Source organism: Gadus morhua, chromosome 9 (assembly GCF_902167405.1).
Source record: "Gadus morhua chromosome 9, gadMor3.0, whole genome shotgun sequence".
In the NCBI taxonomy this organism is placed as follows: Eukaryota; Metazoa; Chordata; class Actinopteri; order Gadiformes; family Gadidae; genus Gadus; species Gadus morhua.
Window position 1 is genome coordinate 1,643,610 of NC_044056.1, and position 27,500 is coordinate 1,671,109.

Sequence of the window (27,500 nt, forward strand, 5' to 3'; positions counted from 1 at the left end):
TTAAGTCGACGCAATCCTGGTCAAGGATTTGCCCTGGATAGGATACTGTTCATTTATGACTCATGACATGGTGAGGTCTCTCTCTCTCTCTCTCTCTCTCTCTCTCTCTCTCTCTCTCTCTCTCTCTATATCTATCTATCTATCTATCTATCTATCTATCTATCTATCTATCTATCTATCTATCTATCTATCTATCTATCTATCTATCTATCTATCTATCTATCTATCTATCTATCTATCTATCTATCTATCTATCTATCTATCTATCTATCTATCTATCTATCTATCTATCTATCTATCTATCTATCTATCTATCTATCTATCTATCTATCTATCTGCATGCACGCGCTTTGTGAGTTGTGTTTTATTGATGCTTGTCTAAACAAGGATTTTTATTTCTGTAACAAGGAACTGTGCTATGATACTGCTCGGTCTAGCTCCCTGAAGAGCCTTCACCTCAAATCTTTCTTTACACACACAATGCACGCGCGCGCACTGCAGAGTGAACATTGGGCTGATCCCTCTTCCTTGCAGACAATACATAACTAACGCCCAATGGGGTGTGTGTGTCTCTCCGATGTATAGAACATAGTACGTGTCGTACTATGTTTCTCCAATGCTGTGTGTGTGTGTGTGTGTGTGTGTGTGTGTGTGTGTGTGTGTGTGTGTGTGTGTGTGTGTGTGTGTGTGTGTGTGTGTGTGTGTGTGTGTGTGTGTGTGTGTGTGTGTGATGAACATTCCCACTGTAGTCTATTGAAACCGGCTGTTCTGCCTTCCCACACCCACACACTGCCCTCTTATGTGGAGGGGGACCCTCAGGGTGGGGGGGACCCCAGACTCCACGGAGAAGACCTCCACCACCCCGTTGAACATCCCAACGAGCTCGTACTCACAGAACCTTTCGCTGACTTCCTCCTTTATCATAACGCACTGTTGATGCGACCGAGGTCCACTTAAACCAAGTGGACGCCACATCCGCTACAGAGGTTTTCTAATGATGTGAAGCCTTTATACAAATCACGAATGTTATATACTCGACCTGTTCCTATAGCCGTGAGCTTTGTAAGTCATCTGCTAATGCACATGCTGGGCCTTACTGGGGCAAATGGAACATCATGCAACCCTTGGTGGTATAGTTGTGTGTGTGTGTGTGTGTGTGTGTGTGTGTGTGTGTGTGTGTGTGTGTGTGTGTGTGTGTGTGTGTGTGTGTGTGTGTGTGTGTGTGTGTGTGTGTGTGTGTGTGTGACCGACTTCGGAAAGATTGATGTGATTTTATCGAGGGGCATGTAAAAATGTAGTGATATACGGGGCCGCATGAGCTCATTGTTACCAGAAGGCCCGCCTCCTCTGCTCTAAGCTCCTCCCCCCCTGTCCCACCGCAGCTGTCACTTAAGACCCCACCTCAATCCGTGTGTTAATAAAAGCACGTTCACTCTCCTGGTTATAACGTACGGAAGAGGATTAGGGCCACACATAAGAAGAAAAAAATAGTTCTGACTTTAATTTCAGAATTGCCATTTCGTTAATGGAAGACCAAAAGGTGAGTGAAACTGGAACATGTGTTGTTTTGGTGCAAGTTTCACCCACCTTAGGTCTTCCATTAACGAAATGGCTCCTTCTTCCTCCTCCTCCTTCTTCCGATTTTAATCACGCGTGTTCCCGACAGCGACTGTTCGTGTGCACTTCTGAAACAACCGGTTGGGAATCTAAAAGTTCTTACCAGCAGGATTAAAAAACCGCCAGAACTAAACAGAACTTAGTAGGTTCAGTCTCAAATGCGCATGCCTTAATTTCCTTGATGCCTATCACCTACTATCCTCTTGCCTTTGAGAAGCACATTGTATTGCCACTGTATGGAAGGCAACACTTCCTCTCATCTAGAGCTGGGCCACCAGTACACGTTTAAAACTGAGCAACGTCATGCCAACAGACGTTACAACGTTACACGTTGTTCTATTATATTATTACATCTGTGTTTCGTTTCGTCCTAATTACTGTTTTTGCTTTGACGTTGCAAATGGAGAGCAGAGAGAGTCCTAGGGGGACAGAAAGAGAGACGGCAGGGAGTTGGAGAGAGAAAGTAGGGTGTGGGGGGAGTTGCTTCAGGGCCGTTGATGATGCCATTCCCCCCTGGGTGCGTCCCTCCCATCTGTGAGCGTGAGGAGGGGACCGACTTGGCGGAGAGGAGCAAGCGTCACCAAAACAGGAAGGCCCCAGTGTTTGTGATTTGTGGGTCTGGAACATTCTTACATCGTAATGTCTCCCCGGTGCTGGACTCCGGGGGTGTCATCGGGGTGTCACTCTTGCACAAGACTCAGAAGCCAATGACAGGCCACCAATGACTGGCCCCGCCTCCCACGGGGACTTGGTGAGGCGATGTCAGGCTTGTGTTTGTTTTCATGTTCTTTGTTTTGGGTCCCGCCGGGCCTGATATATGAAGCCAGCCACTAGCTCCTCTCCCTCCCAACCTCTTAGTCCTCGTCCTCTGTAACCATGACAACCATCTGATTATTCAGGACTTCCCTTATTCCTTCATAATCTTCCTTATCTTCGGCCACCAGGTACCAGGAACCTCCGGTCCTGAGCACCACTCTCATCCACGTGGGTTCTAGAGCCTCTTACGCACAGAGTGCCCGCTAAATTACTGGGATAACCTGTCGGGCTCCGTTAGTGATTTCCGCTATCCACGCATGCAGCGACGTTGTGGAACATTTCCATCTTTTGCGATGGCAGGGATCCAGAATTGTTAATAGGTCTTGAGCAGGCAAATTCCCGGTGCAGATTTCCTGTAATATCAATCCCTGTTCCCATTCTCACGGCCAATACATTTTCCAGAACATTTATAGAGGAGACTACAAGGACTTTTAACCCCCTTCAAACATGTAGTAATATCTTATATTACCACATGGAGATAATTATTGGAGATCGTTTGAAAAGGGGTATGAAATAAAACGCAAGAAAACCACTTCAGTCAAAAATGGATGATAGAAACGCCAGGTATTGATTAAGCATTGGCATTAGTTATCTTATCTTCTCTTCAGGCTCCTTGTGTCTTGAAATAAGCGGTGGCTTAAAGAGCAGCCATCCCACGTTAATTAAATCTGCTTTATTTGTGTGAAGGGTTGAGGTTTCCTCTCTGGTTGGGATTGATGCTGGGTTTCCTGAAGAGCCCATTTTAAACACTTTCCTGCAGTTTGTTTTCTAAGGATGACTGATTAGACATCTGACCTTCCGAACGCGCCGCTGAGAAAGTGTGACATCAAACAGGATGTGAGATCACAGTCACACGCGGGTCATGAGGGGGAAAGAGGGAGAGGGTCACTGCTCCATTCAAACACTCGATTCTCTCTTGCACTCTCTCTCTCTTTTGACCCACTTTTTTGGTCTTCTCTTTTTCACTCTTTCCAGGAATTCTCTTTGCAAATTATGAGTGAACATCCATATATTAGGACATTCCTAAATGTCCCAGTTTGTTCCCATGGAGACGCACATAGCTCTGATTAGGAAAATGGGTCCACTGTATTTTTCTTTTCCTTTTTTTCTTTCATGCTCTGGGTTGTTAATGGTGGAAACTTAATTGAAAAGATGTCAACCAGCCAATGAAATGGACATATATAGGGAAGGCTCCAGTTTGTGGTTGAGCATCCCTTTGAACTCTCAATGTCACTTCCTGGGCCCTTAGGCTTTTCAAGTAAATCCCCACAGATGTGTGAGGCTAATTCACAGTTTCACAACGCTGCTTGTCTTTAAAATTCCTCTACCCTCCCCTTAAAAAGTTAGCCTCCGTTTGAAGTGTGGATAGCAAACAGCATGGCTGCTCATTGCATTGCCTCCTTCCTCTTAGTTACAAGACTGTCCACCTATCAACACTCAAATATCCAAAAGAGTGTCTTATCAAATATCCTGCATAAAGCCATTTATTTATTTTTACAGAGGCCTATATACGTTTCTTTAAATCAATACAAGATTTTAGTGTTGTATTCGTTTTGGATAAACATTTCCCGACACGTGTCGTTGTTGACAATATCGAAGTGCTGTATCTGGGGGTCTGTATTATGTAACTAATTCTTGAACACAATCATGTTGACCTCTAGTGGCGTCCTGAATAAACTGCAACTGTTATTGTCCCAGTTTGTTTTGATATATGAAGCACGCTGCGTAGCGATGTTTTTCTTCATCACGGTTATTCTTCTGATTAGATATTTAGCTAAAAGATTGCGACCCTATAAAAAGATAGAATAAAGTCAATCCTTTTGTAAAAAGTGTGCATTAAATTGTGATAATCCCCGTTTTTGTTTATTTGTTTAATTACCGTGTTAATACAATTATATCAAACCTCGATTAAAGAATTAGTGTCCATCTTTTTATCACAGTAATTAGTGATAAAAAGGTAGTAAAGTCATGGTGTATGGTCCAGACAAAGGGAATAGTCCTCCAGAATCAGGAGAAGGGAGCTTGGCGAATAGAATCTCACGGGGGGCGGGGAGTTGGATACTTCGGGGGCGTATAATATTCCGTAGGCTCTTAAATGATAACGCACCTATTTATTGATTAAACCGAACGCTCAACTTCAGTTGGTGACTTTTGTTTGGGTCAGGACACAGCTCTTGTCGTATTATCTTCAGGACTGTATTTAAAATATATCAACAATACAATTTATAGAGTAACATAGGAGATGGCGACTATGTTTAGATACCCCGTCTTTCCCCATCTGCAGGGTGAGTTAAACAACAATCTCAATAGAAGCGTGTTTGATGCCGACTTTGAGTTTTGTATTTTGATTTGTTGTAGCCTACCCTAAATGCTATGGTGTGCAAATAGATGTTTAATTACTATGACTGAATGACTAAAATAGTGAAGTGCTCTAGAAGATTATTTTAACTCCAGCACACACGTTTACGTCTGGCTTATTCTGAGTGCGTACTAGATTTTTGATTCTTGGCTGTTTATTTCATTTGTCTGGTGTTTTTAGGTTTAAATTGTAAAGTGCAATTTAAAGCAACTAATTCAATCAAACATTTTATCCATTTGCGAAACCTAGGACAACATGCTGTCTTTAGTAAAAACCCTTAGTGTGCGTGTGCGTGTGTGCGCGCAACATTTTTTCAACATGAAGTGAAGTTCATGTTCTGTCCTCAGACAGATGGCTATGCATTTCACTGTATCCTCCATCCCTCCATCCAGAGGCGGTAGTGGCTGACTCCGGGGTTGTGTCCTGATGTGTGTGTGTGTGTGTGTGTGTGTGCGCGCGTGCAGATCGGCGTGACCCGGGTCCCCCTCTGTCCGCGGGGAGCAGTGCCATGGCGGAGCCAGACTACCTGGAGGGTGACTGTGACGAACTCATCAGACCCAAGAAGCTCATCAACCCCGTGAAGACGTCCCGCAACCACCAGGACCTCCACCGCGAGCTGTTCATGAACCAGAAGAGGTCAGAGGGGCCGTCAGTCCGTCCGTCTGTCCGTCCTTCTGTCCGTCTGTCCGTCTGTCCGTCCTTCTGTCCGTCCTTCTGTCCGTCTGTCTGTCTGTCTGTCTGTCTGTCTGAGACTTTCACAAACATATACACCATCATGTGTGATCATGTCACCTCCTTATCCCTCTCACTCTCACTCACTTTGGTGCTCGCTCACTCACTCACTCACCCACACTCACTCACCCACACTGACTCACCCACACTGACTCACCCTCACTGACTCACCCACACTGACTCACCCACACTGACTCACCCACACTGACTCACCCACACTGACTCACCCTCACTCACTCACCCACACTGACTCACCCACACTGACTCACCCACACTGACTCACCCACACTGACTCACCCTCACTGACTCACCCACACTGACTCACCCACACTGACTCACCCACACTGACTCACCCACACTGACTCACCCACACTGACTCACCCACACTGACTCACCCTCACTCACTCACCCTCACTTGCTCATATTTATTCATTGAGCTTTCATCCAAAGCAACTTACAAGTGAGGCTGAGGTGAGGACACTCAGAGCATAAAATCAGGCGGTAGTGCGGGCTGGCTGGTAACCTGAAGGTTGCTGGTTCGATCCCCGGCTCCTCCTAGCTGAGTGTCGAGACGCCTCACCCTGACTGTTCCTGACCAGCTGGCTGTCGCCCTGCGTGGCTGACTCCGCCGTCGGTGTGTGAATGTGTGCGTGATGGTGAATGTGAGGCAATATTGTGAAGTGCGAGTACAAAAAGAAAGTGGCACGACCATGGTTCTAAAAATTAATGAATAGGAATCAGATAAACAAGGCTTCCGTGGCAGAGTAGTTCCTATACTATCCAAAGTGCTTTCCAAATTCCCCAACAGCAGCGCAGCTCAACGAAGTGTAGTCTAGACAGCTAGAGGAAGATAATCCCTAACACTCTGGAAAAACACTCTTTTTGTAATGCCGCTTTTCACACAAAAGAACCAACTCTCTCTCCCGGTCTGACGGTCTGACGGTTTGTCTGACGGTCATTCTGTGTCCTTTGGCCTCCACACTACCACCACCCCGCCACGAAACATTCTTATTGAAAATTGAGTATCGCTGATGTCACTAGTTATCACTAGTATTTTTATGACTCCTTAATAGAAACTCGGCGGCAGATAATCACATCAACATTTATAGACCCTCGATATCAACTCGAAAGCTGATAAGTTTACACACATTCTTGCGTTGGTCTTTGATGAGAAGGCAATCAAAGTTCTTCCCGCTGAAGGCATCAGGACGTGTATTTATCGATCTTTCCTAATTGGATTTGCCTGCATGGCAGTGCTTCGAGGAAGCCATTACAGCGTAGACAATATAATCTTGGGTCTGACGTTATACCTGCCCAGTCATAAAGAGACGGGACTGGTTTAGAAGAACAAAAGCCCATCCGGTTGCCAACGTCTTTAAAGAAGTCAGAGTGTAGATTATGCTTTGTCTCTACGTTAAATCCGACTGCGATGCCATCAAATAGATGGCTTCAGTTGCCCCATCTAACTCTGTATGAGGGCCTCAGGAGCACTGTTATGGCAAGCTTCCATATGCACAGTGTACATAGCAAAGCCCTTCCCTAGCCATAACATTTATGCAGCAATATCAAGTCTGCACAATATAACCTCTATTCCCTGTACAGTGGTCTGTTGTACCGTGTCAGAGCTATAAATAGACACGTGCGCATGTGCAAGCACCCACATGCGTACATAACATCTACTGTAAACAGCTGTTAGATCACAGGCGGGATGTTTTCCTTAAATCGGGTCAAACCGAGAGGCGTTAGTAAATCCGTCCGCCGTCCCGCTGTCCGTCAGGGAGCTTACTCGCTTATCGACAAGATGGGGATGTTGGCTCTGCATGACAACAATGTGTTTGGGGGAAATAACAAACACGACGTACACAGGATGTACACAAGTGTATGCACACACTGCAGGACATAACGTGTGCGCTCTGTGTGGGACTCCGCTGTGTGCCTGTGTTTGGACGGGGCTCTGCGTGGTGTAGAGCATGCCTCTCTCCCAGGCACATTAGTCACCGTGATGGAGGTGAGCTGGCCAACAAAAGACAGAGGGGGAGGAAAGGGAGGGAGGGAGGGAGGGAGGGATGGATAGAAGGAAGGGAAGGGGAGAAAAAAGTGTTATGTAATCAAGATAACAGCAGAGACGATATGAGTCTCTCTCTCTCTCTCTCTCTCTCTCTCTCTCTCTCTCTCTCTCCCATCCTACACACACGTGCCCAGGGTGCGGGCGTAGTAAACAGCCGAGTGTTACGCAGTCGCAGCCCCGTAACCTATCAGGATCGAGGCATGAGGCGGTTCATTATGGATCAGCACTGATGCATATCATGTAGGCAGTGGTTATTAGATAACAAGTCACTGAAGGTTTGGTGTGTGTGTGTGTGAGGAATGAGATTATGCAACAATGCCAGTCGAGGGAGTGAGAGAGGGGAAAAGGGGAAAGTCCATCTCTAGTTGGGCTGTATTGTTCCTGTGGTCCACCTCCCCCTCCGGTGGACGGCAGGACATTCTGAGCCGACATTCTTCACGCTTTCAGAACACCCTGGGTGTTTGGCAGCCGGGGCTAGTTAACAGTCGCCCACCAGCCGGGATCTCAAGAAAACAAAGTGGTGCAGCAGCAGCAGCCCCCCCTCGCACTGCGAGCGAACAAACACTGTGCCTGGTTATGTAACGCTCTGTTCACTTGTGGAGCTTAATGGAGACCTCTTTAGTCTGTTGTTGGGCAGGACGTGGAGGGCAGGAGGTGGAAGGCACGACCATTGAGTGTGTCCCTCAGTGACCGGCAGTGAGGTGACCAAGGAATGGACGGTCCTTCCATAGAGCAGTTAAACATGGGGATGGTCGTCATGTGGTTTATTGTTGTTTTATTTTCAAAATCGTTCCCTTCTCTTTTCCAATCGCTCTGTCTTCTCTTTTCCTACTCTCATATTGTACCCACAGCGTCCTTAAGTGGGATCTACATGTCTTACAAGCTTTTTGTTTTCATGTTGCTTTACATTTCCTTACATTTATTTACGCTTTTGTCCAAAGCAAGATGCATTAAGTGCATTCAACGATGAAGCCATGCTGCAAATAAGTGCAAGAATCAAGGACATATAAATTCACAAATAAGCAAAGCAACTGCGTTTAAGTGCTGCAATATAAAATAGAGACATATATTAAGAGATCTTTTCCCCTCTTTTCGTTTCCCAAGATAAAGATCATGTGATACAAAAGGATACAAGATAAAGATCATGTGATGCAAAAAGGGAAACATTCACAGTAGATATGGCTTGAAAGTTTAGTTTGGTAGGGATGTACTAAGGTTAATGTTATTATCATTGTGTATAACAATTACTTGCACTTAGTGAGGTTATATTGTTATGTTATCAAGACTACGATGTACTATAACAGTGGCACCCATTGGGAGTAACGTACTCACCTAGTGTTATGTTATCAAGACGAGGATGTACTATAACAGTGGCGTCCATTGGGATGGGGATAACGTACTCACCAGATTCTTCCATGCGACCCAACAGGGGCCTGGCGCCGCAGAACAAACCAGAGCTGCAGAAGGTTCTGGAGAAGAGGAAGAGGGAGCAGGTCCTCAAGGCCCAGAAGGAGGAACACGAGGCGCACAAGAAGAAGAGCGACCTGGAGATAGAGCTGATGAAGAGACAGCAGAAGCTAGAACAGGTACACACACAGGCACACGCACAAACACTATCACTCGCGCATGCCAAACGCTGCTGTAACGCTGCTATAACGTGGTGCTGATCCCTCGTCTGCCTCCTTCTAGCTGGATCTCGATCAGCAGAAGAACGAGGAGGAGCAGGAGAACACCCCCGAGTTTGTGAAGATGAAAAGCAACCTGAGGAGAACCAAGCAGGAGACGGACGGAGAGGAACGGACCACCTAGTGTGTGTGTGTGTGTGTGTGTGTGTGTGTGTGTGTGTGTGTGTGTGTGTGTGTGTGTGTGTGTGTGTGTGTGTGTGTGTGTGTGTGTGTAAGAGAGAGTGTTTGTTGTCGGTTGCACATTGATGGTCAGCTGACCTCTTGCCTGTGAAACCACTTCCTGGTTTGCTTCCTCCGAGCCGTTGAGGGAGAGAGAGACAGAACTTTACAGACTTTTCAAGAAGACCCCTCTGTCTGCCTGCCGGCTACCAACCTATCGGTGTCTCCCACCCATCCAGAACGCAACACCACCACCTACAGGCGGGAGAGTGAAATACAGAGACACATGACCTGTTACAAGTCGGTCGCAAAGTGTTACCATGAATCCAGTGTGGACCGATCCCAAGGAAGGGAGGGTTGAATGGGGGTGGGGGATTGGTCATCCATTACACACACAGGGTTCTCCTTGTTAGCTTCCAGTTCTTCCCCTAGTATCTCTTCTGAACCTTCTGTTGTTGATGTTGGTGTTATGGTTAAAACATTGTTTTATTTGTATTGTTTTATTTTTCATCTTAAGAATCAAATGACAAACAAAATGGACACTGGATGGACTCTCCACGCTTTGTATTATAAAAGCCAAAATGATGTGTTATTTATGTTTGTAGCTTTTAGCCCAGGTGAACGGAGCGCGCTCTTTGTCTGTTCCTCAGCTTGGTTTTTGTGAACCCTGAACAAGACATCCAATGTTTTGTGTAAAACACATAACTGAATTTAGTTCTTATCTCTTCGACATTTCAGAAACATGCCATTTCCTTTGCTAATGCAATTTTGAGCAATATAAGAAATCCCAGGTGTGAGGTTGTTGCCTTCTTCATGTGTTCTGTTTTTCTATGAATAAATTGTTACTAAATAATTGATTTAAATTAGCTGAAGCGAGAATGAGCGTAACCACAAGTGTGACTCCATAAAGGATCAATGAAATATATGGTTAAAATAACATCTATTCAAATGGCCAGACGTCCCTGGTATAGCATCTGACAGATGGCTCCATTGTTAATAAGAAAGGATAGGTACCTTGCGCTGGAGGGTAGTGAGTATAAGAAAACCTATGAGAAAAAAGTATCCGCTAATTCCTATGCGAGCGACCACCACGTCGCTTTTACATATAGATTTGATGGCATTTAGCAGACGCCATTATCCAAAGAGACCTACAACTTTTCATACTCACGGACTTGCAAGTGTTCATGCATACATTCACATAGCGACATATAACGATGCAACGATAACCCTAAATTGCGTCCATTGTGATCAACTGCCCTCCACAAGTTCTCTCTATCTACCACGCGGTGGCGACATAGGCCTACATTTTAAAAAATGAAGAAAATATTGAGACACAACACAAAAGAGGTGGTTGGACGTTTGATGACGATCAGGGGTTTACGGCGCAAGGCGGGCGTACAGAAATCTTGCAGCAAGCGTAACATCGAATCCTAGCCGCCCATTACAACATATCTTTTCAACAAAACAAGCGCCCCCAGCAAGGAGCTATGACACCTTCTAAGCGACACGTTGTTGTTGACTTCGTCATCACACCGCGACCAAGAAAATGGCTGCGCGTGGGGTCCTTCGCTGCCTGTCTTCCAACTTTTTATCCGTCTTACCTTCGATTGCACCTTCGGTCCAACACAATCCACGACTCCTTACATCTATATCGTCTTTTCAACGTGCTCTCGCCACATCCAGTCGGCTCTCTGCAGGTATTTGAACGGGACCTCATTGCCAAAAAGCTACTAATGTAGCAGAACTAGCTAAGGGAAATGACAGTGGAGTCACCGCTGCGGGACGGATAGTTGACTACTTATTTCCCGGGAGCGGTATCTCTAAAATGCATTTTACATTGTCTGAAAAATATACATTTAAATCAAATCCGAGATGTGATTTTGTAAACTGACGTTATGTTATCCCTCAGCGCTGAAATTCACAGACAAGCACGAATGGATCAGAGTAGAAGAGAGTGGGGTAGGAACCGTTGGAATCAGTAACTTTGCCCAGGTACTGTTCTTCAATACATCCCGGTGCAACACCGCACACGCACGCACGCACACACGCACACACACACACAGGAGATGATGACTATGTTGTTGCATTTTTAGGAAGCTCTCGGAGATGTGGTTTACTGTGGACTACCCGAAGTCGGCGCCAAGCTGGCTCAACAAGGTGGGAAGAAGTCAATAGAGGCCGATTGATAATTTAATACAAGTTGTACTTATATGACATGTTATCGATCTCCTAGTAACATTGTAAACAATTTTTGCTGTCAAATGTTAATTTCATGAGTGGCGTCATTCTCAAATTTCCACTTATGTAAAGTGGACAACGTCGTAATTGATCATGCTTTGTAACCCGATGCAATGTTTTGATGTGTGATATTGTTTTAGTTACAGTTCAACAGTTAGTTCCGACCTAGTAATATTGATTGTACAAGAGGCATTTCATCGACTTTGGTACTCGCCTTGCGGCCTTGTAACTACGACAGAACCACAGCCGTGCTGATATCCAGTATAACGGCACTTCCTCGCATGTGATAGGGCTTAATTGTTGACAGATTAGTATACACATGGTATTGTTACCTAACGTCCAAACTTAAGACATGCAGTTTGTAACCACTTTCTCCTTTGCCTCAGATGAGTTTGGTGCCCTTGAGAGTGTGAAAGCTGCCAGTGAGCTGTACTCTCCTCTCACCGGAGAGGTTGTGGAGATAAACACTCTGCTGGCTGATAAGCCCGGACTGGTCAACAAGTCCTGCTACACAGATGGTAGGAGAAGGCACTTTCACTTGCCTAAACACAGGGCAAAGTATAATTTGTGGTAAAGTATTAAAGTCTCTGATCATTTAGGACACAGAACCATTAAAACCTTTACTTCCACAATTCTGTGCTTTACAAAATGTAACTTTTGATTTAAAGAAGTTGCATCAAGACAATAACTTAAGTTGGAAATCAGCTTTACACTTGTGTAAATAGCAGGAACATTTATTCTTACAGTAGATCACACAAGCACATAAAAAAAAATACTAGTTCAGCTTCACATACTTTTTGTCCCAGCTTTCCCATGAATGTTTGTGAAAACACCTTTAAAATCCTTATAAATAAATGTTTATCCTTATAAATAAATGTTAGAAGTAACTGTCATGTACAGTTCATATATTTCTCATCACTTTACACCACCACCTTACACCAGAGCCAACGTGAAAGCTTAGCCGGCAGTACAACTTTGTTGTTGTGATCTCCCTGCAGGTTGGCTGATGAAGATGTCCATCGATAACCCCGCTGAGCTGGAGGCTCTCATGGACGAGAAGGCGTACGAGAGGTACATCCGCTCCATCGAGGATTGATCTCAATCTCCCCGACCGGTCCCACACAATGTTCACTACAAAAGGGGAGAGGGAATAAGTTTTTCTGTACCACCGTTCTCTGTACCACCGTTGGGAGGGGTCATGCACGTATACCCATGGCCAAGCGTCTACCGTTCTACACTGGAACGGTTATAAGTAAAATGATCTTGGATACAGTATTATTGACAGATCTTCCAATCACCCCGTCCACCTTTTATTGACCAATCAATTGCGCAAACGGGGATGATGTAGTGTTTATTGGCCCCGTGATTTCAAACAACCTGAAGAGTTTTCTAGTCTTTTCGTTACTTAAGCATTTCAAGTACGTTAAAGACTGAATTACCCCTGTAGGGGAGAAGCCCTGTTGGGCCTTACCATGAAGTATAAGCACTGATGTAACAAAGACCTTGTTGGTAACGGACATGTTAGGTAGAAGGTTGAATAAAAACAAAACATTGGAATATTTTGTTTTCTCTATGATCTCTATCAATGTTATGAAGTGGTCTGCCATCGCCAGATAACCAAGATCAAGAATAACAGTTGTGTGCACATTATGTGTCCACTGCCGCAACTCAGCACAGATCAATCTGTTTTGGATTACGGTCCATGGCACGTAAATAGATATCCAAGATTTTTCAGATGAATGAGTGAAAACATGAATAAATACACAATTCATCAAATCATTGTCGATGGATAATCTTTACTGCACCAATTATCTTCACCCTGGTTCAGATGACGAATCATTTTAAAGCCAAGTCTATTTTAAAGTAAGATGAGGACATGGAGAAAAATGTATGCATTGGTTTCAGGCCCAATGGCAAGAGAATGGCCAATCTGTTCAACTCCCTTACTTTGATCCCATCCATCAACTGCCTGGTGGATATATTATTGAACTTCAGTCATACGGCAGACTCTTTTCAAAGTGGCCTGTGAAGTCATACTCGTTAAGGAGAAGCTGTCCATCTCAGAGGCCTACCGCAAGGGGTTGGGGAGCCGAACCCGGTACCCATTGGGCTGGGAGACGAGCACCCTAGCCTCTACAGTAGCCTGCCTCCTATCTCCCCGGAGTCACCCCGGAGTCACCCACGGCGCCTGGCTCTACGCGGATTGGCCCTTGGCCGCGGGAGTTGGCCTGGCTCTACGAGGTTTGGCCCTGGGCCGCGGGAGTTGGCCTGGCTCTACGAGGATTGGCCCTTGGCCGCGGGAGTTGGCCTGGCTCTACGAGGTTTGGCCCTGGGCCGCGGGAGTTGGCCTGGCTCTTCCCCGGCCGGGGGGAGCTCGGGGGAGTCCCTCTAGTATCCGCATGTCGCTGTCCAGCCTCTCCCTTCGCTGCGCCCCCTCGTTCATCACGCTGGCAGAGAAGTCCCGCTGGTTGAGGAAGGCCACGGTCTCGTCGCGCTTGCGGTTCACGTAGCCCTTCAGCACGGCGTCGTAGGGGTTGGAGGCGGCGTCCTCGCCGGGGTCGCCCCGTCGGTGCTTGAACTCCATGCGGGTGATGACGGGCAGGAGGAACTGCTCCCCGCCGGTCCTGAGCTGGTCGCCCCCCGCTGAGCCCAGGGCCTCGGCGACCAGGCGGGGGGGCAGCGGGACCAGGTCACAGCCGCTACGCTCGTCCACGTACTCGCTCAACGTGCTCCGTACCTGCGCCACGTCCTGCAGGGACTGGCCCCTCCGCGCCTCCAGGTCTGTGACGATGGGCTCGGGGTAGGTATGTCCAAAAGCGACACCTGTGTAGGGAAAACAAAGCACACACGAAGCAGGGATATGTAAGCGTCGCACTCGGGCTGGGCCGTTAATCGGAGATTGATCAAGACTGTAGTGTCAAACGGTCCCAAAACTAGTTTAAACAAATCAAAATTCAATATATATTTTTTTTTTCATTCAATGATTTATAGAACAGCTGGATACATATCTGTACACTCGTTTAGATTTGAACATTTTCTATTTGTCCATATTGTGTTTGTTTTTTTTAAGGCGAAATTTCAAAGTTCTCAGTTACAAAGTGTATTTGGGAGAGACATGCTGAATCAAGACATCATGTTTTCTACCTCAAAAATAATCGTTTGAATAATCGTGATTTCAATATTGACCAAAATAATCATAATAATGGAGCGACCCTTTGTCCCACTGGTCAAAGCAAACCAATCCGGTTGGTTTGTAACTATCAGGGGGGGGGGGGGGGGTGCCCGACCTGCACGCCGCAGTATGGAGGCGGGGCATCTCCAGGGTTTGTGGATGATGTCATCGGGCAGCGCTGCAAGCTCAGGACACCATTTCCTGACGTAACTGCCACCGGGGTCACAGGTCAGGGCTGCATCGACCGGGTGCATCACGAAGTTCCAGTGGTCCAGGCCGCACATGCCCCCGTTCTGCCACATCATGGCGTCGATCGCCACGTCGGCGTCCAACAGAGTGTCCTGCACACGCATCGAGACACGTGATTGGTCTGCCGCCCTCGGTCACAGTTACACCTCGACACTAAGGATGCACCGAATATTCGGCCACCGAACATGTTCGGCCGAAAATGGCCCAAAACATAATTTTCGGTTTGGGCCGAAGGAGTAAAAAGGCCGAACATAATACACCGAACATTTTTATTTATTTATTTAAAAAAAAAAAAATTACTAATTTAAGGTACATTGTTCTTAAATTCTTGCTATAATGTCTGCTGGAATGTTAGAAAACGTTCAGTATTAAATAAATATTTTGTATCAAATTTGTAATTGATTTTTTTTTATAGAAAAGCAAGACAAAAAAGTTTATAAAGGACATTTAATTGTTTGATTTATGGAATGGTGGAAAAAAAAAATAAGCAAAATGAATGAAAAACATTAAAAGACACATTCGGTATTCGGTTTCGGCCTTTTGCCAACTGTTTCAGTATATTCGGTTTCGGCCAAGAATTGTCATTTCGGTGCATCCCTACTTCAAAGGCTTTCACAGGCCCGCACTCGGCGCTCTATTCCATCATGTAGTCAACATCCTGCAGTGTTGTCTGACGTGTTTGACTGTAGAAATCTGCTTTTCCCACACAGTGCACTACTTAATAAACATTATGCGTTGTAAAGACCTACTGCATACTTATCTCAACCCGCTCTACCATGATGCATCGTGTTTTTCAGTGCTATTGCATTCATCCAATAAAGATGACTCTGCACACTCATTTATTTATGGTTCTTTATGCAAATGAGCTGTCACACTGTGACCTAACATGAGTCGGCTTGTTTATGCGACCAATACGCGGCCCGGTCATGGATTTATGGCGCATAATTATTGTCCAACATTTCTATATAGTTGAATTGTGTACAATGTTCACTACAAAAGGGCAGAGGGAATAAGTGCCTCAATTCGAACATAGCCAACATAAACCAAACGGCTAGGGGGGTGTGTGTGTGTGTGTGTGTGTGTGTGTGTGTGTGTGTGAGAGCGCCCCCTACCTGGAACCAGAGGTACCCCTCTTGCCAGGGCAGATGCAGGTAAGCTATGAGGAAGGACGCGACCACGTGTCTCATGTAGTTGTTGACCCAGCCGGTCAGCCACAGCTGCCTCATGGCGGCGTCCACCAGGGGGTAGCCTGTCCGGCCCCGCTGCCACGCCTTCAGGTGGCCCCGGTCACTGCTCCACCTGAGAGCCTGTGGGGAGAGGCCAAGGAGCACGCCCTGGTGGTCAACCTGAGAACTACACGTCAGTACGAGATCGCTTTATAAAGGCTGGGGAATTCTTGGGGCGTAATGACAGCATAATAAGACAAAAAAGAAAAGGAAACAAATAAGAATAAAGATACTATTGCTTATAACTTCAACAATATATATACCTATACATTCATTTTAGAAACGAGAACAATACAAAATAGATCTGTTGAAACATGTATTTAGATGTTGTGACATGATCAGAAGATGAACAATTATCTGATGTACGAAATTTCATGTAGGGTCTTGTAGTGTCTTGATAATTGTTTTTTTTACAGCGCTTATCTCAAAGACGCTAGTGTGATTGATAATCTGTACAACACATACAGGCGGGTAGTGACAGACCTCCAGTGCGTCCCCCCCAGCCAGGCCCTACCTTGTAGTGACAGACCTCCAGTGCGTCCCCCCAGCCAGGCCCTACCTTGTACGCCGGCCGCAGAGACTCCCAGGGAAGGGCGGGGAACAGGGACAGCTGCCAGTACGCCAGGTCCCTCCAGGCCAGTTTGCGCTGGAACTTTTGGGGTCTGCACCGTGCACTTTTGGCATCCCATAATAACCAGCGTGGACTGATCTGCCCCCAGTGGAGGTAGGGAGACAGACAACTGGTGTTGGGGGAATCGGCCCGTCCGGACTCCTTCTCGTACCGGTACACGCCTAGGGAAGCAACTCTCTTTAGGTGCGGGAAATTAATGTGCCTGAAAACCCTATGTTTGTTTGCACGTTGTGGTGCGGTCCAAGTGGATATCTCCCTTTCATTTTTTGGATTTTGTCCCCCCGGGTTGCCATCACCTCATTGGGGGTACGGGGTAGCAGCTGTTATTAATGAGGTCTGAACGCAGTGGTTTTCCAATTTGGAGCTAAAGAGTCAACATCTTTGGTCGTCTCAACCTTCTTAGGTATATACTGTTTAAATACAGACTTATTGAATTAAATTGTTTTTGCTAGACCTCGTGGTCTTTGTTGATTCATGGCATCCCCATCGTGCCCCTTTGGAACTGCTCAGACGAGTCATAGTTTGGTGTCTGTGTTTTCTGTGGGTTTTGTTGTTAATTCCCTCTCACTCAATTCGTTAACGTGCACACAGGAAACGCAGTAACACCCTGCCCACCGCCATAACCAGACTTCCTAAACGCCAAGTGCATTTAATTTCCCACAGGAATGCAGATTACCAGGTTTCCAAACTGCCATGTAAACACTGAAGCCCAATTAGGTATCATGAACAATGTTTACACATCCAAGGCCTACTATGGCACGCAGGTCAAAACCCTTTTTCTTGTAAACTTAAGGGCTGATTATGGTCCCACGTTCACACGACGGGCCCGACGTGCGCCTCCCAAAAAATATTAACCTTCTGATCATTGGTCTGCTTATTAAACCCGACGCAGAACCATAAAGGTTCACGACTGCGGCGAAGCGTCTGCGTGGTCATTGCATTGCGTGAACGTGGAGCCATAATCAGCCCTTTACTGATCAATCATCCCCTTCTGAACTATCTGTGGGAAAGCAACAATAGTATTTAAGAAGTAAAACTCTCACCATCTTGCAGAAAGGCCTCTAAACGTGCGTGAGCCCCCTGCTCGCTGAAGTCCCACGAGGCGCGGATGTTGGCCGCCCAGTCAATCTGTACACGAACATAAACCCCACGTATTAGTCTTATGCCAATACAAGGGGTTAGGGTTAGGGTTAGCTGACCCTTAGTTTAGTTTATTAGGATCCCATCAGCCATCACACCAGGCAACAGCTACTCCTCCTGGGGTCCACATTTAACAAGAAAAACATTCACGAAAACAGGATGAAGAAGAAAATAGAACAGATAAAAAAATATATACAATTCTGAAATCATAGAGAGGGAAAAGAAAGGTAAAATTGTGAAGGAGCAAGTATGATGTTCCATAGCACTACTCCAATAACTCAATCTGCACACGATGACCTATATTGACAAGTCTAAAACTATTTTAAATTATTGGTTTATTTATTTATTATATGGTTAGTGTTGGTGCCAACGTCGCCGTGGTGACTGACCACGGTGCCGTCCTTCCTGCGTGGCATGCGCGCCAGGCCGAGCGCATCGAGGGGGTCCCCCGGGGGCCACTGGGATGGGGTCGGCATGGAAACGGGCGGGTCGAGGCTGGGGCCCAACGCGGGGCCCGGGTTCTGCTCACAGCAGCTGATGAAGTGGGACACCGAGCCGAGGCCTGAGCACAGAGGGACGCTCAGCGGAGGCCAAGCCTGGATGTACACAGGTTCAGCTGTCCCTCATCGTCCCCTCTGCCTTGGACCCATCCGGGAGCCGGAGAACACACACACACACACACACACACACGGAGCAGTGGGCAGCTGCTGCCTCTCCCCTATCCACATCATCGGTCTGGATCAACTCCTCCCCCAGGATGCACCGGAGGCAAGACGCTATCACCAACATTGAGTAGGTGAACAGATAAAGAAATCCCCTGCAGTAACCTCGATCAGCATCCAAAATGTACTTTTTACCTGCCAGAGTTGAAAGATCTGCTTGTCAAGCAATTGTTTTAATAGGTTACCTTCCAATTTGTATAACCTGCCAGATCTATCCCCAGGTTTTAATCCAGACCCTGATCACATTGACCGTAGCTTGCGACTGGGTTTAAACCTACTATCAATGGGTGATGCATGGTGCTATCAGCAAGATAATAAATCCCCTGTAGCATCACTAGCATAACCGTTATAGCAACTATATAGCAACACCAACAGCGTCCACGAGTAGAAACATCTGCTTGTCAAGTGATTGTTTTCCTGTGTAACCCTGAATTTGTGCCACCTGCCAGATGTTGAAATCTACCCACGCTGTGCTGACGGCAGGAGTTGATCACCACTGAGCTGAGCTCGTGACCCGTACGGAACCTCATCGATACCGACTGCTCCCTCTGACCCCCAGCAGGGCTCACCTCTCAGCCCCACCCCCTGGGTGCTGACGGAATAAGGGTCCCGGAGGCAGTAGGAGTGCACCATCCGCCACGCCACGCCGGCCCGCCGCAGCCCGGCCTCCACGCGCTGGTCCCGCTCCCTCAGCCAGGGCTCGTACAGCGCCGTGGCCAGCACCGTGCGCGCGCCCGTCTCCCCCACCAGGCCCAGGAGGGCCCCCAGAGAGGAGCCCGGGTCGGCCTTCAGGAGCACCAGGTGACTGCCCAGAAGCTGCAGAGCCCCCTGGAGACACGCCAGGGCCTGGTGGAGCCAGTACCGACCTGGGAGGTCAGGGGGAATCAGAGGGTTACTCACATTCTCAACGTTAAAGGGGAGACATTAAACCACCAGGTGTGAGTGTGGTTAGCCGCTAAAGGCCGACATCACAGGTGGGCGTGTCCACCGAGCTGTGTGCTGGGTAGATCAGTCTACCAGCCTACCCAGTGGACCGTAGCAAACGTTGCTCGTCTATCCGTCACACATCTGGGTGGACACGCCCCCCTGTGATGTCAGGAGCTGCACATTTTCAAACCTAATCACACTCACGCCTGGTGGTACAACTTGACAGACGGTTATTCCCCGCCACCGACCAAGTTCTACATAATCATTACTCAACACATGCTTCTAATTACTAATTAAGTATTATTATTGCACTTTATCGGAACTCACATGCCCCTCCGGTTGCCATGGTTACCCCCGGCCCCTCCTCCTCCTCGGGGCTCCATATGAAGACGGGGACGACCGGCGCGCCCGCCTGCAGCGAGCCAATCAGAGCGGGGTTGTCGTGGAGCCTGAGGTCCCGGCGGAGCCACAACAGCACAGGGGGCGTGGCCGAAGGTGAGTGAGGCAGCCCCACCACCGCACGCTGGCCACACCCCTTTCCGCGCTGACGCCGGTTTTTCGAGCGCTTGGGCTTCTGCGATTGGTCAGGGCAGGTCCCCTCCGTGTCCAATGGGTCGCGGGCGTCGTCGTTAACAGCGTCCTGCCGCCGGTCACTCTGGTGGAAGGTGGGAGGGGCAGGCAGCCCGGGGACGTGTTTGTGTCTAGTTGTCTGCGACGTGGTCGAGTGTGTGTCCGTGGGGAGGGGGGCACGGCCTCTGGAGGGGTGTGTGGGTGGGGTACTAGACGGGACCCCGGAGCCCGTCTTCGGTAGGTTCTCGCTGGGTCTGCGTCCTCTCCCACCTGTAGCTGCTGATTGTGCGTAGCTGAGTCCAGGGAGGGTTGTGGTTTTAGACTTGGTGGCACCCCCCGGAATCGAACCCCCAACCTTAGCTGGGTACCCTCCCTGCCAGACGGGCGGTCTAGGCTCCGGTCTGCAGGCGGGCTTCTGCTGGGGCTTGACGTCAAGTAGGGAGAGCGCCAGAGCAACTTCTAGCTCATCTTCTTCATCCTGTTGGTCAACAACACACAAGACAAACAAATCCCATCAAACCTTCTCAATATTATAGGAAATACAGAACTAAAGATTAGTCAAATATGTAAAACATGCACACTCCTGTGTAAATACATTATGAACACACTCCTATATACATTACTCGTATGCATAACATTTTTGAATTACATTTTTTTACTGTGCTGTGTAGACGGCTGATGCGCGCGCACGCGCATAACCACACGTAAACATTTGCATATTAGGGTCGATTGACGCAATAGGAGCAATTTATAATACAACTTGTAACGGGGAGAGAAAAACTCGGGTCTGTGACATGCAAACACGCACGCAGGCAGCTGAATACCGTAGTAGTCCCTTACTTTTGAGAAGTATTCCACATAAATGGCGATGAGCGTGGAGTGTTGAGAGGGGTCCACGGAAGCCAAAGGTTGAATGAGGGATGGAAAGACCGACAGGGTTTCGCTGTGTCCCATGGAAGATACACAAATACCGAAGAACCCTCCTGGATCCTCTCCACCTAACACCAGTTGTTGTAACGTGTTACTTAAAGAGGCAATGTTATCGGCCGCTCCGGCTATCGTCCGTTTAACGTTCATCTCGTAATGAACGAACTGTTCATATAGAACAATGCCACGAACCTAATGTTACGGTCTGACTTGTGCCCACTTAAGTCAGGAATTTTTTGCTGGTTACCAAACAGCTGAACAAGCGGGTTACACAAGCCACGAGTGAATGTTTTGTAATAACCAGCCATGACTCGGGAATTGTAATACCTCCTTGGCGCCAGTAGATGGAGCACAAGTCCCATCAAGATGGGAAGAAAGGAATTGCAGCTACAGTGATTTTTCTTTGAATGTATTCCTTATGATGATAGGAATTGTGTCGTTTTGCACGTTAAGCACGTTTTCAGAAATACATTTATCATTTTTAAAAGCGCTTTACTAATGACTCAACCAAAGGATTTAAACATAATTTACTTTTTGGAGGATTGCATACAACTTGGAACAAATAATGGAATGTGACAAGATCGTCTGTCCTAGGAACACTTCTACTCATAAGCCTCTTGTAGAGTAGATAGTAATCATCCTAGCATCCCACAAAGGGAAAAATCTATTCTAATAATTTTACCTCAACAGTGAATTACAATATACAGTTGACGGTAATCTTTATAATGCTGTCTGAAAAGTAAGTGTTGTATATAAGTCATGATGTGACGATAGCTGTGGTACGCGGGCAGAATGGAGGATGGAGAAAGAGAGAGGTAGAGCGAGAGAGAGGGAGAGGGAGAGAGAGGGAATCAATAGTGTTTAGACAGAGAAGTGGAGTCTAAGTGTGTGATCAATAGAGAGCAGAGAGGAGAGATTAGCTGCTTTTCTCTCTCAAACTAACGCTGACAAATTGGTGAATTGGTGTATCGGCCCTTGGGCTAAATGGATTGACCTGCTGTTTCCATGTTCTACCGTGTACTGTCAATAAAGATCGGTGTTCAACGTGGCTCTCAATGAAGGGTGTGAGTGAGGCAAAGCCACGCGGGGAGGGAGAGAAAAAGGGAAAATGGAGGCAGCACAGGACGGCAGGTTGCAGCGACATCGCAGGCAGGCAGGCTGCAGCTCAGGTGGTCAGGGCTGTGTGTTTGTTTGTCCAGAAAACCCCACCACAGCCACGGCCATGTCTCATTACCGTGCACGTGCGCTGATACGGCGACCCTCGTGCACGGCGTTATGAAAAAAAAACATAATAACATCTCGAGCAAAATTAATGGAAAGACAGATTAAAAACTAAGTGGGAAGAAACGGGGCGCTGCTATAGCTATTTGCAACTCATAAATCATTCTGACACGCCCACGCACATATAGACACGGCATATGCTCACACACTTGCGTGGACACACACACACACACACACACACACACACACAGACACACAGACATACACAGACACACGTACACACGCTTGCATAAACACACCCACACATATTCACACACACACACAAACACACACATATATTCAACCACACACACACGTACTGTAATTAACCACAGGCTATTTACTGGCTCCTGCTGTAAATTAGACATGCAGACAGAGTTATTACATTAGGGGGATCTGCCATGCAGAATACCAACAGAAGAGGTGGGGGGGGGGGGGGGGGGGGGGGGTGTGTGCAAAACAACCACCTCCATCTAGCACAAACAAAATGTAACGCACGCCAACGCACACGCGTGCAGCGAAACACGGAAAAGACACACGAAAAAACCAGAAAGAAGAAAGAAGATATAGGAGGAATCATAGTGTTACGACGCCAATGAAAAGGAAGCTCCTTCCCAGAGAATAGGGGCCCCCAGCTCTTTGTTCCCTGCTGCATTTCATTATCTGTAACGCCAGCCGACACACACACACACACACACACACACACACACACACACACACACACACACACACACACACTCATATACACCCACACGTGCACCTCCCCCTCCCTAAAGCTGTCTGCCTGCTCCTCCGGGCTCGCTGCAGCCGGGAGGAGAGGAGAGGAAATAAAGACGTTGTCACTGAGAGCCGCGACTCCCTCACGGCCGCCATGGCTGCACGGTCATCCCGCAGCGGGGTTTGAGGACGCTGTCAAGGCTTGCCACCGAACCCCCTCGGGGCTGAGCTCCACGGGCCGGCCCCGGGGGGCGGTGGGGTCGAACCGGAGGGGGGGCCTCCCCTCACATTCAGCATCGGCCCCGATGTTACAGAATGAGCCGAGCTGAATGAGGCAAATATTGAGCTGTTGTCTTCAGTGGCCGGCCGTTTTGTAATGCATTCCTTGACCAGTGTGTGTGTGTGTCTGTGTGTGTGTGTGTGTGCGGGTGTGTATGTGTGGGTGTGTGTCTGTGTGTGTGTGTGTGTGTGGGTGTGGGTGTGTGTGTCTATGTGGGTGTGTGTGTCCGTCCTCTGGCTCCCTCTGCCCCTCTCTCTCTCTCCAGCCCTCTCCGTTCCTCTCGGTTTTCCCACGGTGATCGATAGCTCATTACAATCATTGACTGTGGCTCATCAGCACCTGTTTAGTCCGGAGACAGAGAGACAGAGCGGGAGAGGGACACACACACACACACACACACACACACGGAGAGAGAGTATGTTCTAGTGTCTATTTGTGCGATTAGATGCTATTGATAGATTAAACTGAATCGGTCTGAAATCACAGATTCCGATTCAATGTCGCACGCTTTCACCCCCCCGTCCCTCAGCCAGTCGTTGTTTGTATTACGGGGCTACATCTTACTATGCACCTCACGTGGTGGTCGTGGTTTGTTGCTATGGTGATTGCCAGGGGAGCCAGAGTATTATAGGTGTTTATCCTAGACAGGAGGACGGCTGCTCACCGTCTAGCAGCGCGCTCTAAATGTACCCCTCTGTAGGATCAGCACCACAGACAGACAAAGGGAAACACACACACACACACACACACACACATACACATACACATAAATACAAATGGACACGCACGCCCATACTTACAAACACGTACACACACATACATAGACACACATACACAGAAACACCCATATACGCACACACACACATGCATACACATACATAGACACATTCACACGCGCACACACAGAAACAACCGTATACACACACACTTACGCACACAAACGCACGCCGAACACACACAGACACACACAGGGTGCGCAGCAATGTGTGTGGACGGTAGATTATATTTATGGAAGAAAGACCTTGTTCAAACACTCCTTTGTGGGTTTAGTACACCAGCGCAGCAAAAGCTTTTTAGGTTGAGCGACCACTAAAAATGGAAGAAATCAAAGAGAGAGAGAGAGGGAGGCAGGGAGGCAGCGAGGGACAGTGTTGGGGGAGTCCATTGGAGAGAACGGTTAAAAGCACAGACAAGAACTGTAAAATGGGGCAGACATGAAATAAAAGGTCAAAATACGACCAAAGAAAACCCCCCTGTGGTTTCATTCAGTGGGTGTGGGAGGTATCGCGCAAAGGGGGTAAAACAGTGTAAGAGAGAGAGGGTTTAAGGAACAAGAGATATAAATAGAGGGAATTCAATGGAGGAGTGAAAAGAGAACAGGTCCCCCCCCCCCCCCTCTCTCCCCATGCATAAATTACACACGCCATTTACATATTCATTATATGTTGTGTACTAATGAGAGTGTTTGCTTAATAGCTCCATCACCACTGGCAGCTTTTGTTTGATTAAAAAAAAAAAAAATGTAGAGACGACGAAGGAAAAAAAAAAAGCAGCACTTGGTAATCTCATTAAGTGGGGTGAGGGAGACGGTGTCCACTGCATTTTATGTTTATGGAGGAGCACATTAACCAAATGGCTGTACCTGAGCGTAGACCTGCGTCTGAGACTGCTGCTGCTGCAGATGTGGAGTCAAGGGCCCCGTGGGGGGGGGGGGGGGGTAATGGTTGATTAAAGCACAATGGAAGATCTCTCCAAACTCCAGGTCCATCTCCTCTCTCTCTCTCTCTCTCTCTCTCTCTGTCTCTGTCTGTATGTCTCTCTCTCTCTCTCTCTCTCTCTCTCTCTCTGTCTCTGTCTCTGTCTTTCTCTTTCTCTTTCTCTTTCTCTCTCTCTTTCGCTCTCTCTGTCTCTGTCTCTGTCTCTGTCTCTGTCTTTCTCTTTCTCTTTCTCTTTCTCTCTCTCTTTCGCTCTCTCTGTCTCTGTCGCTGTCTCTGTCTCTGTCTCTCTCTCTCTCTCTCTCTCTCTGTGGAGTAACTGCGGAGCCTCATTAATTAACTATCGTTGAATCGCACACACAGCGCTACTTCAGGTGCTCACCGTCTCCCCGATGACAGCCCCCCCGCCCGCCGCCAGCGGTGCTGGTCCGCACACGCACCCAAAAGACCACCGCCGCGTACACACCGCCCCGAAGAAAAACGTCCCCCCGCATTAGAGCGAAACGTGTGTACACAAACGTAACCCAAAGTGAACGACCGAGATGTGCTAATAAGCGAGAGAGAGAGAGAGAGAGAGAGAAGGGCGAGCGGGGTAGATAGATGAAGCGGTGGATGAGAGTGTGTGGGGGGGGGGGGGGGGGAAGGCTGATCTGCGAATAAGAAGGATGGCTGTGGCAGGTTGGCACGGTGCCATCCAGTCAGGGCGGGAGCGGGGGCGGGCATGGGCACGGGGGGGCGAGGGGGAGGAGGAGACCGGAGGAGGCAGCACACGCCGCCACACACACGCCCCGCCAAACGCCAGCCCCGTGCCACCCCGGTGCCACACACGGCTCCAGCGGGCTCCAGCGGGCTCCTGCGGGCGACGGCGCCAGGGGGAGGCACCGGAGCCTGAGGGTGGGGGGGGGGGGTCCACGGCGGCGGAGGACGACCAGAAGAGGAGTCGGACCGAAGGCGGCGAGGGGACGATGGAGACGGAGCGGGAGGCGGCGGGGGGCGGCGCCATGCCACACGGGGACCGCGGAGCTCCAGGATTTATTTAAACAACGACCACAGCCGACGGCATCGGGACGCGGCGGCGGCGGCGGCGGCCGTTCATCAACCGGGAGGGGAGCGGCTGTTTGTTTGGACCCCCCCCCTGCCCCCCAGCGCCTTCCATGTTACCCCATCATGGGTGCCAGCTGGCGGGCGCCGTGCCAGCCCCCCCGCCCCGACGCCAGGGCGAGCCAGCAGCCAGACAAAGCGCCGCGTGGAGGCGCGAGCCGCCGCCCGGGACCAGGGCGCGCACCTCGGGAGGATTTGTGGCTAATCGCCGTTTCGTTGGCATCGGACAAAGCCCGGGGACGGGGTGCCAAGGGGGCCGACGGGTGCCAGCGATTCTGTGGTGGCATTTTGTTTGTTTGCGAGGTGTAATTGCCGTCGAGGGCGCGCGGAGAACGGTGGCGTTTTGCCAACGATTTGACCAAAAAAACGACGACGACGCGAACCTCCATACGGTGAACGGGAGATTCCTTGGATGTCTGTGTTGTTCCTCCTGGTAATAGGAGTCCCTCAGGGGGGGGGGGGGGGGGGGGGGGATGGCACGGTGCCAAGGGCAGAGTAACAGGCGCGATGCTAGCTACCAACAGATGCTGAGGAAGTGCTTCGTCACCGCAGCCTCCGAAGCCGCCGCAGGAAGTGGGGGACGGGGGGAAGCCGCGGAGGGAGCTGTCACGGAGGCTACGGGAGACGGGACGCCCAGGATTTGTCGGTGTGGGTGCCCACCTGCCCTGGGTGCCCACTTGTACCGCGCGCCTCGAGAGGAGCACCTCAGCCGCGCCCCCGGGGGATCGTACCGCTTTGCGACGGCGGCGGAAACGGGAAAACAAACAACACGGGACAGGAGAAGGGGGCAGAAGGTGCGCGGGTGCTTCCTGTCTGAGGACATCGAAGGGTTGTGCGGAGACGATGCTGATGATGGATGGGAAATCCGGTTTTTCGTCCGCCCCTCACGCACACACACACACACACACACCTTCACCTGGGATGTTTTTAAAGGGACACCCCGTCAGACTGCTGCCTGCTGTAAAAGGGGAGGGGCTTGTGTTGGCATCACGGTCTCCTGTTTGGAGCGGGCGCCTGTTTCCCTTCTGACAGCGGGGGGGCGGGGGGGGGTTCCAGAGTGCGTAGGGGGGCGGCAGGCATCAGGGGCGGGCAACTGTCTGGGCATCTCATCTGCGACTAATTAACAGCCACACACTAATTCCAACAGCCGATCAAAATTAGCGATTTAATCGCTCGTCAACGCGGCTAC

The 27,500-nt window shown here is 48.7% G+C and overlaps 3 protein-coding genes across 5 annotated transcripts in view; 2 read left to right on the forward strand and 1 right to left on the reverse strand.

The window, feature by feature from the left end:
- fam107b (family with sequence similarity 107 member B) overlaps positions 1-10,293 on the forward strand; it is a 17,054-nt gene extending 6,761 nt beyond the window's left edge. Inside the window, exons 1-4 of one of the 3 annotated variants that reach the window (XM_030365738.1) lie at positions 4,490-4,718; positions 5,257-5,428; positions 9,022-9,178; positions 9,282-10,293. In XM_030365738.1, coding sequence (XP_030221598.1) covers positions 4,676-4,718; positions 5,257-5,428; positions 9,022-9,178; positions 9,282-9,401 — 492 coding nt within the window. In that variant the 5' untranslated portion in view covers positions 4,490-4,675 and the 3' untranslated portion in view covers positions 9,402-10,293. Of the gene's footprint in view, positions 1-4,489; positions 4,719-5,256; positions 5,429-9,021; positions 9,179-9,281 lie in introns of those variants that run through there. The other 2 variants (XM_030365741.1, XM_030365739.1) reach the window with 2 other exon arrangements.
- A 626-nt stretch (positions 10,294-10,919) lies between these two features.
- On the forward strand, positions 10,920-13,233 carry gcsha (glycine cleavage system protein H (aminomethyl carrier), a). The gene is made up of 5 exons (XM_030365737.1): positions 10,920-11,133; positions 11,346-11,428; positions 11,530-11,593; positions 12,061-12,192; positions 12,673-13,233. Exons 1-5 carry the CDS (start codon positions 10,983-10,985, stop codon positions 12,768-12,770), a joined length of 528 nt encoding a protein of 175 aa, XP_030221597.1. The 5' UTR covers positions 10,920-10,982; the 3' UTR covers positions 12,771-13,233.
- A 217-nt stretch (positions 13,234-13,450) lies between these two features.
- si:ch1073-390k14.1 (deoxyribodipyrimidine photo-lyase) lies at positions 13,451-21,555 on the reverse strand. Its single transcript, XM_030365721.1, has 9 exons — positions 21,152-21,555; positions 20,069-20,789; positions 19,384-19,680; positions 18,482-18,654; positions 17,996-18,080; positions 16,881-17,113; positions 16,208-16,402; positions 14,962-15,187; positions 13,451-14,497 (listed from the first exon to the last, which is right to left on the reverse strand). Exons 1-9 carry the CDS (start codon positions 21,386-21,388, stop codon positions 13,989-13,991), a joined length of 2,676 nt encoding a protein of 891 aa, XP_030221581.1. The 5' UTR covers positions 21,389-21,555; the 3' UTR covers positions 13,451-13,988.
- Between the last annotated feature and the right edge of the window lie 5,945 nt (positions 21,556-27,500).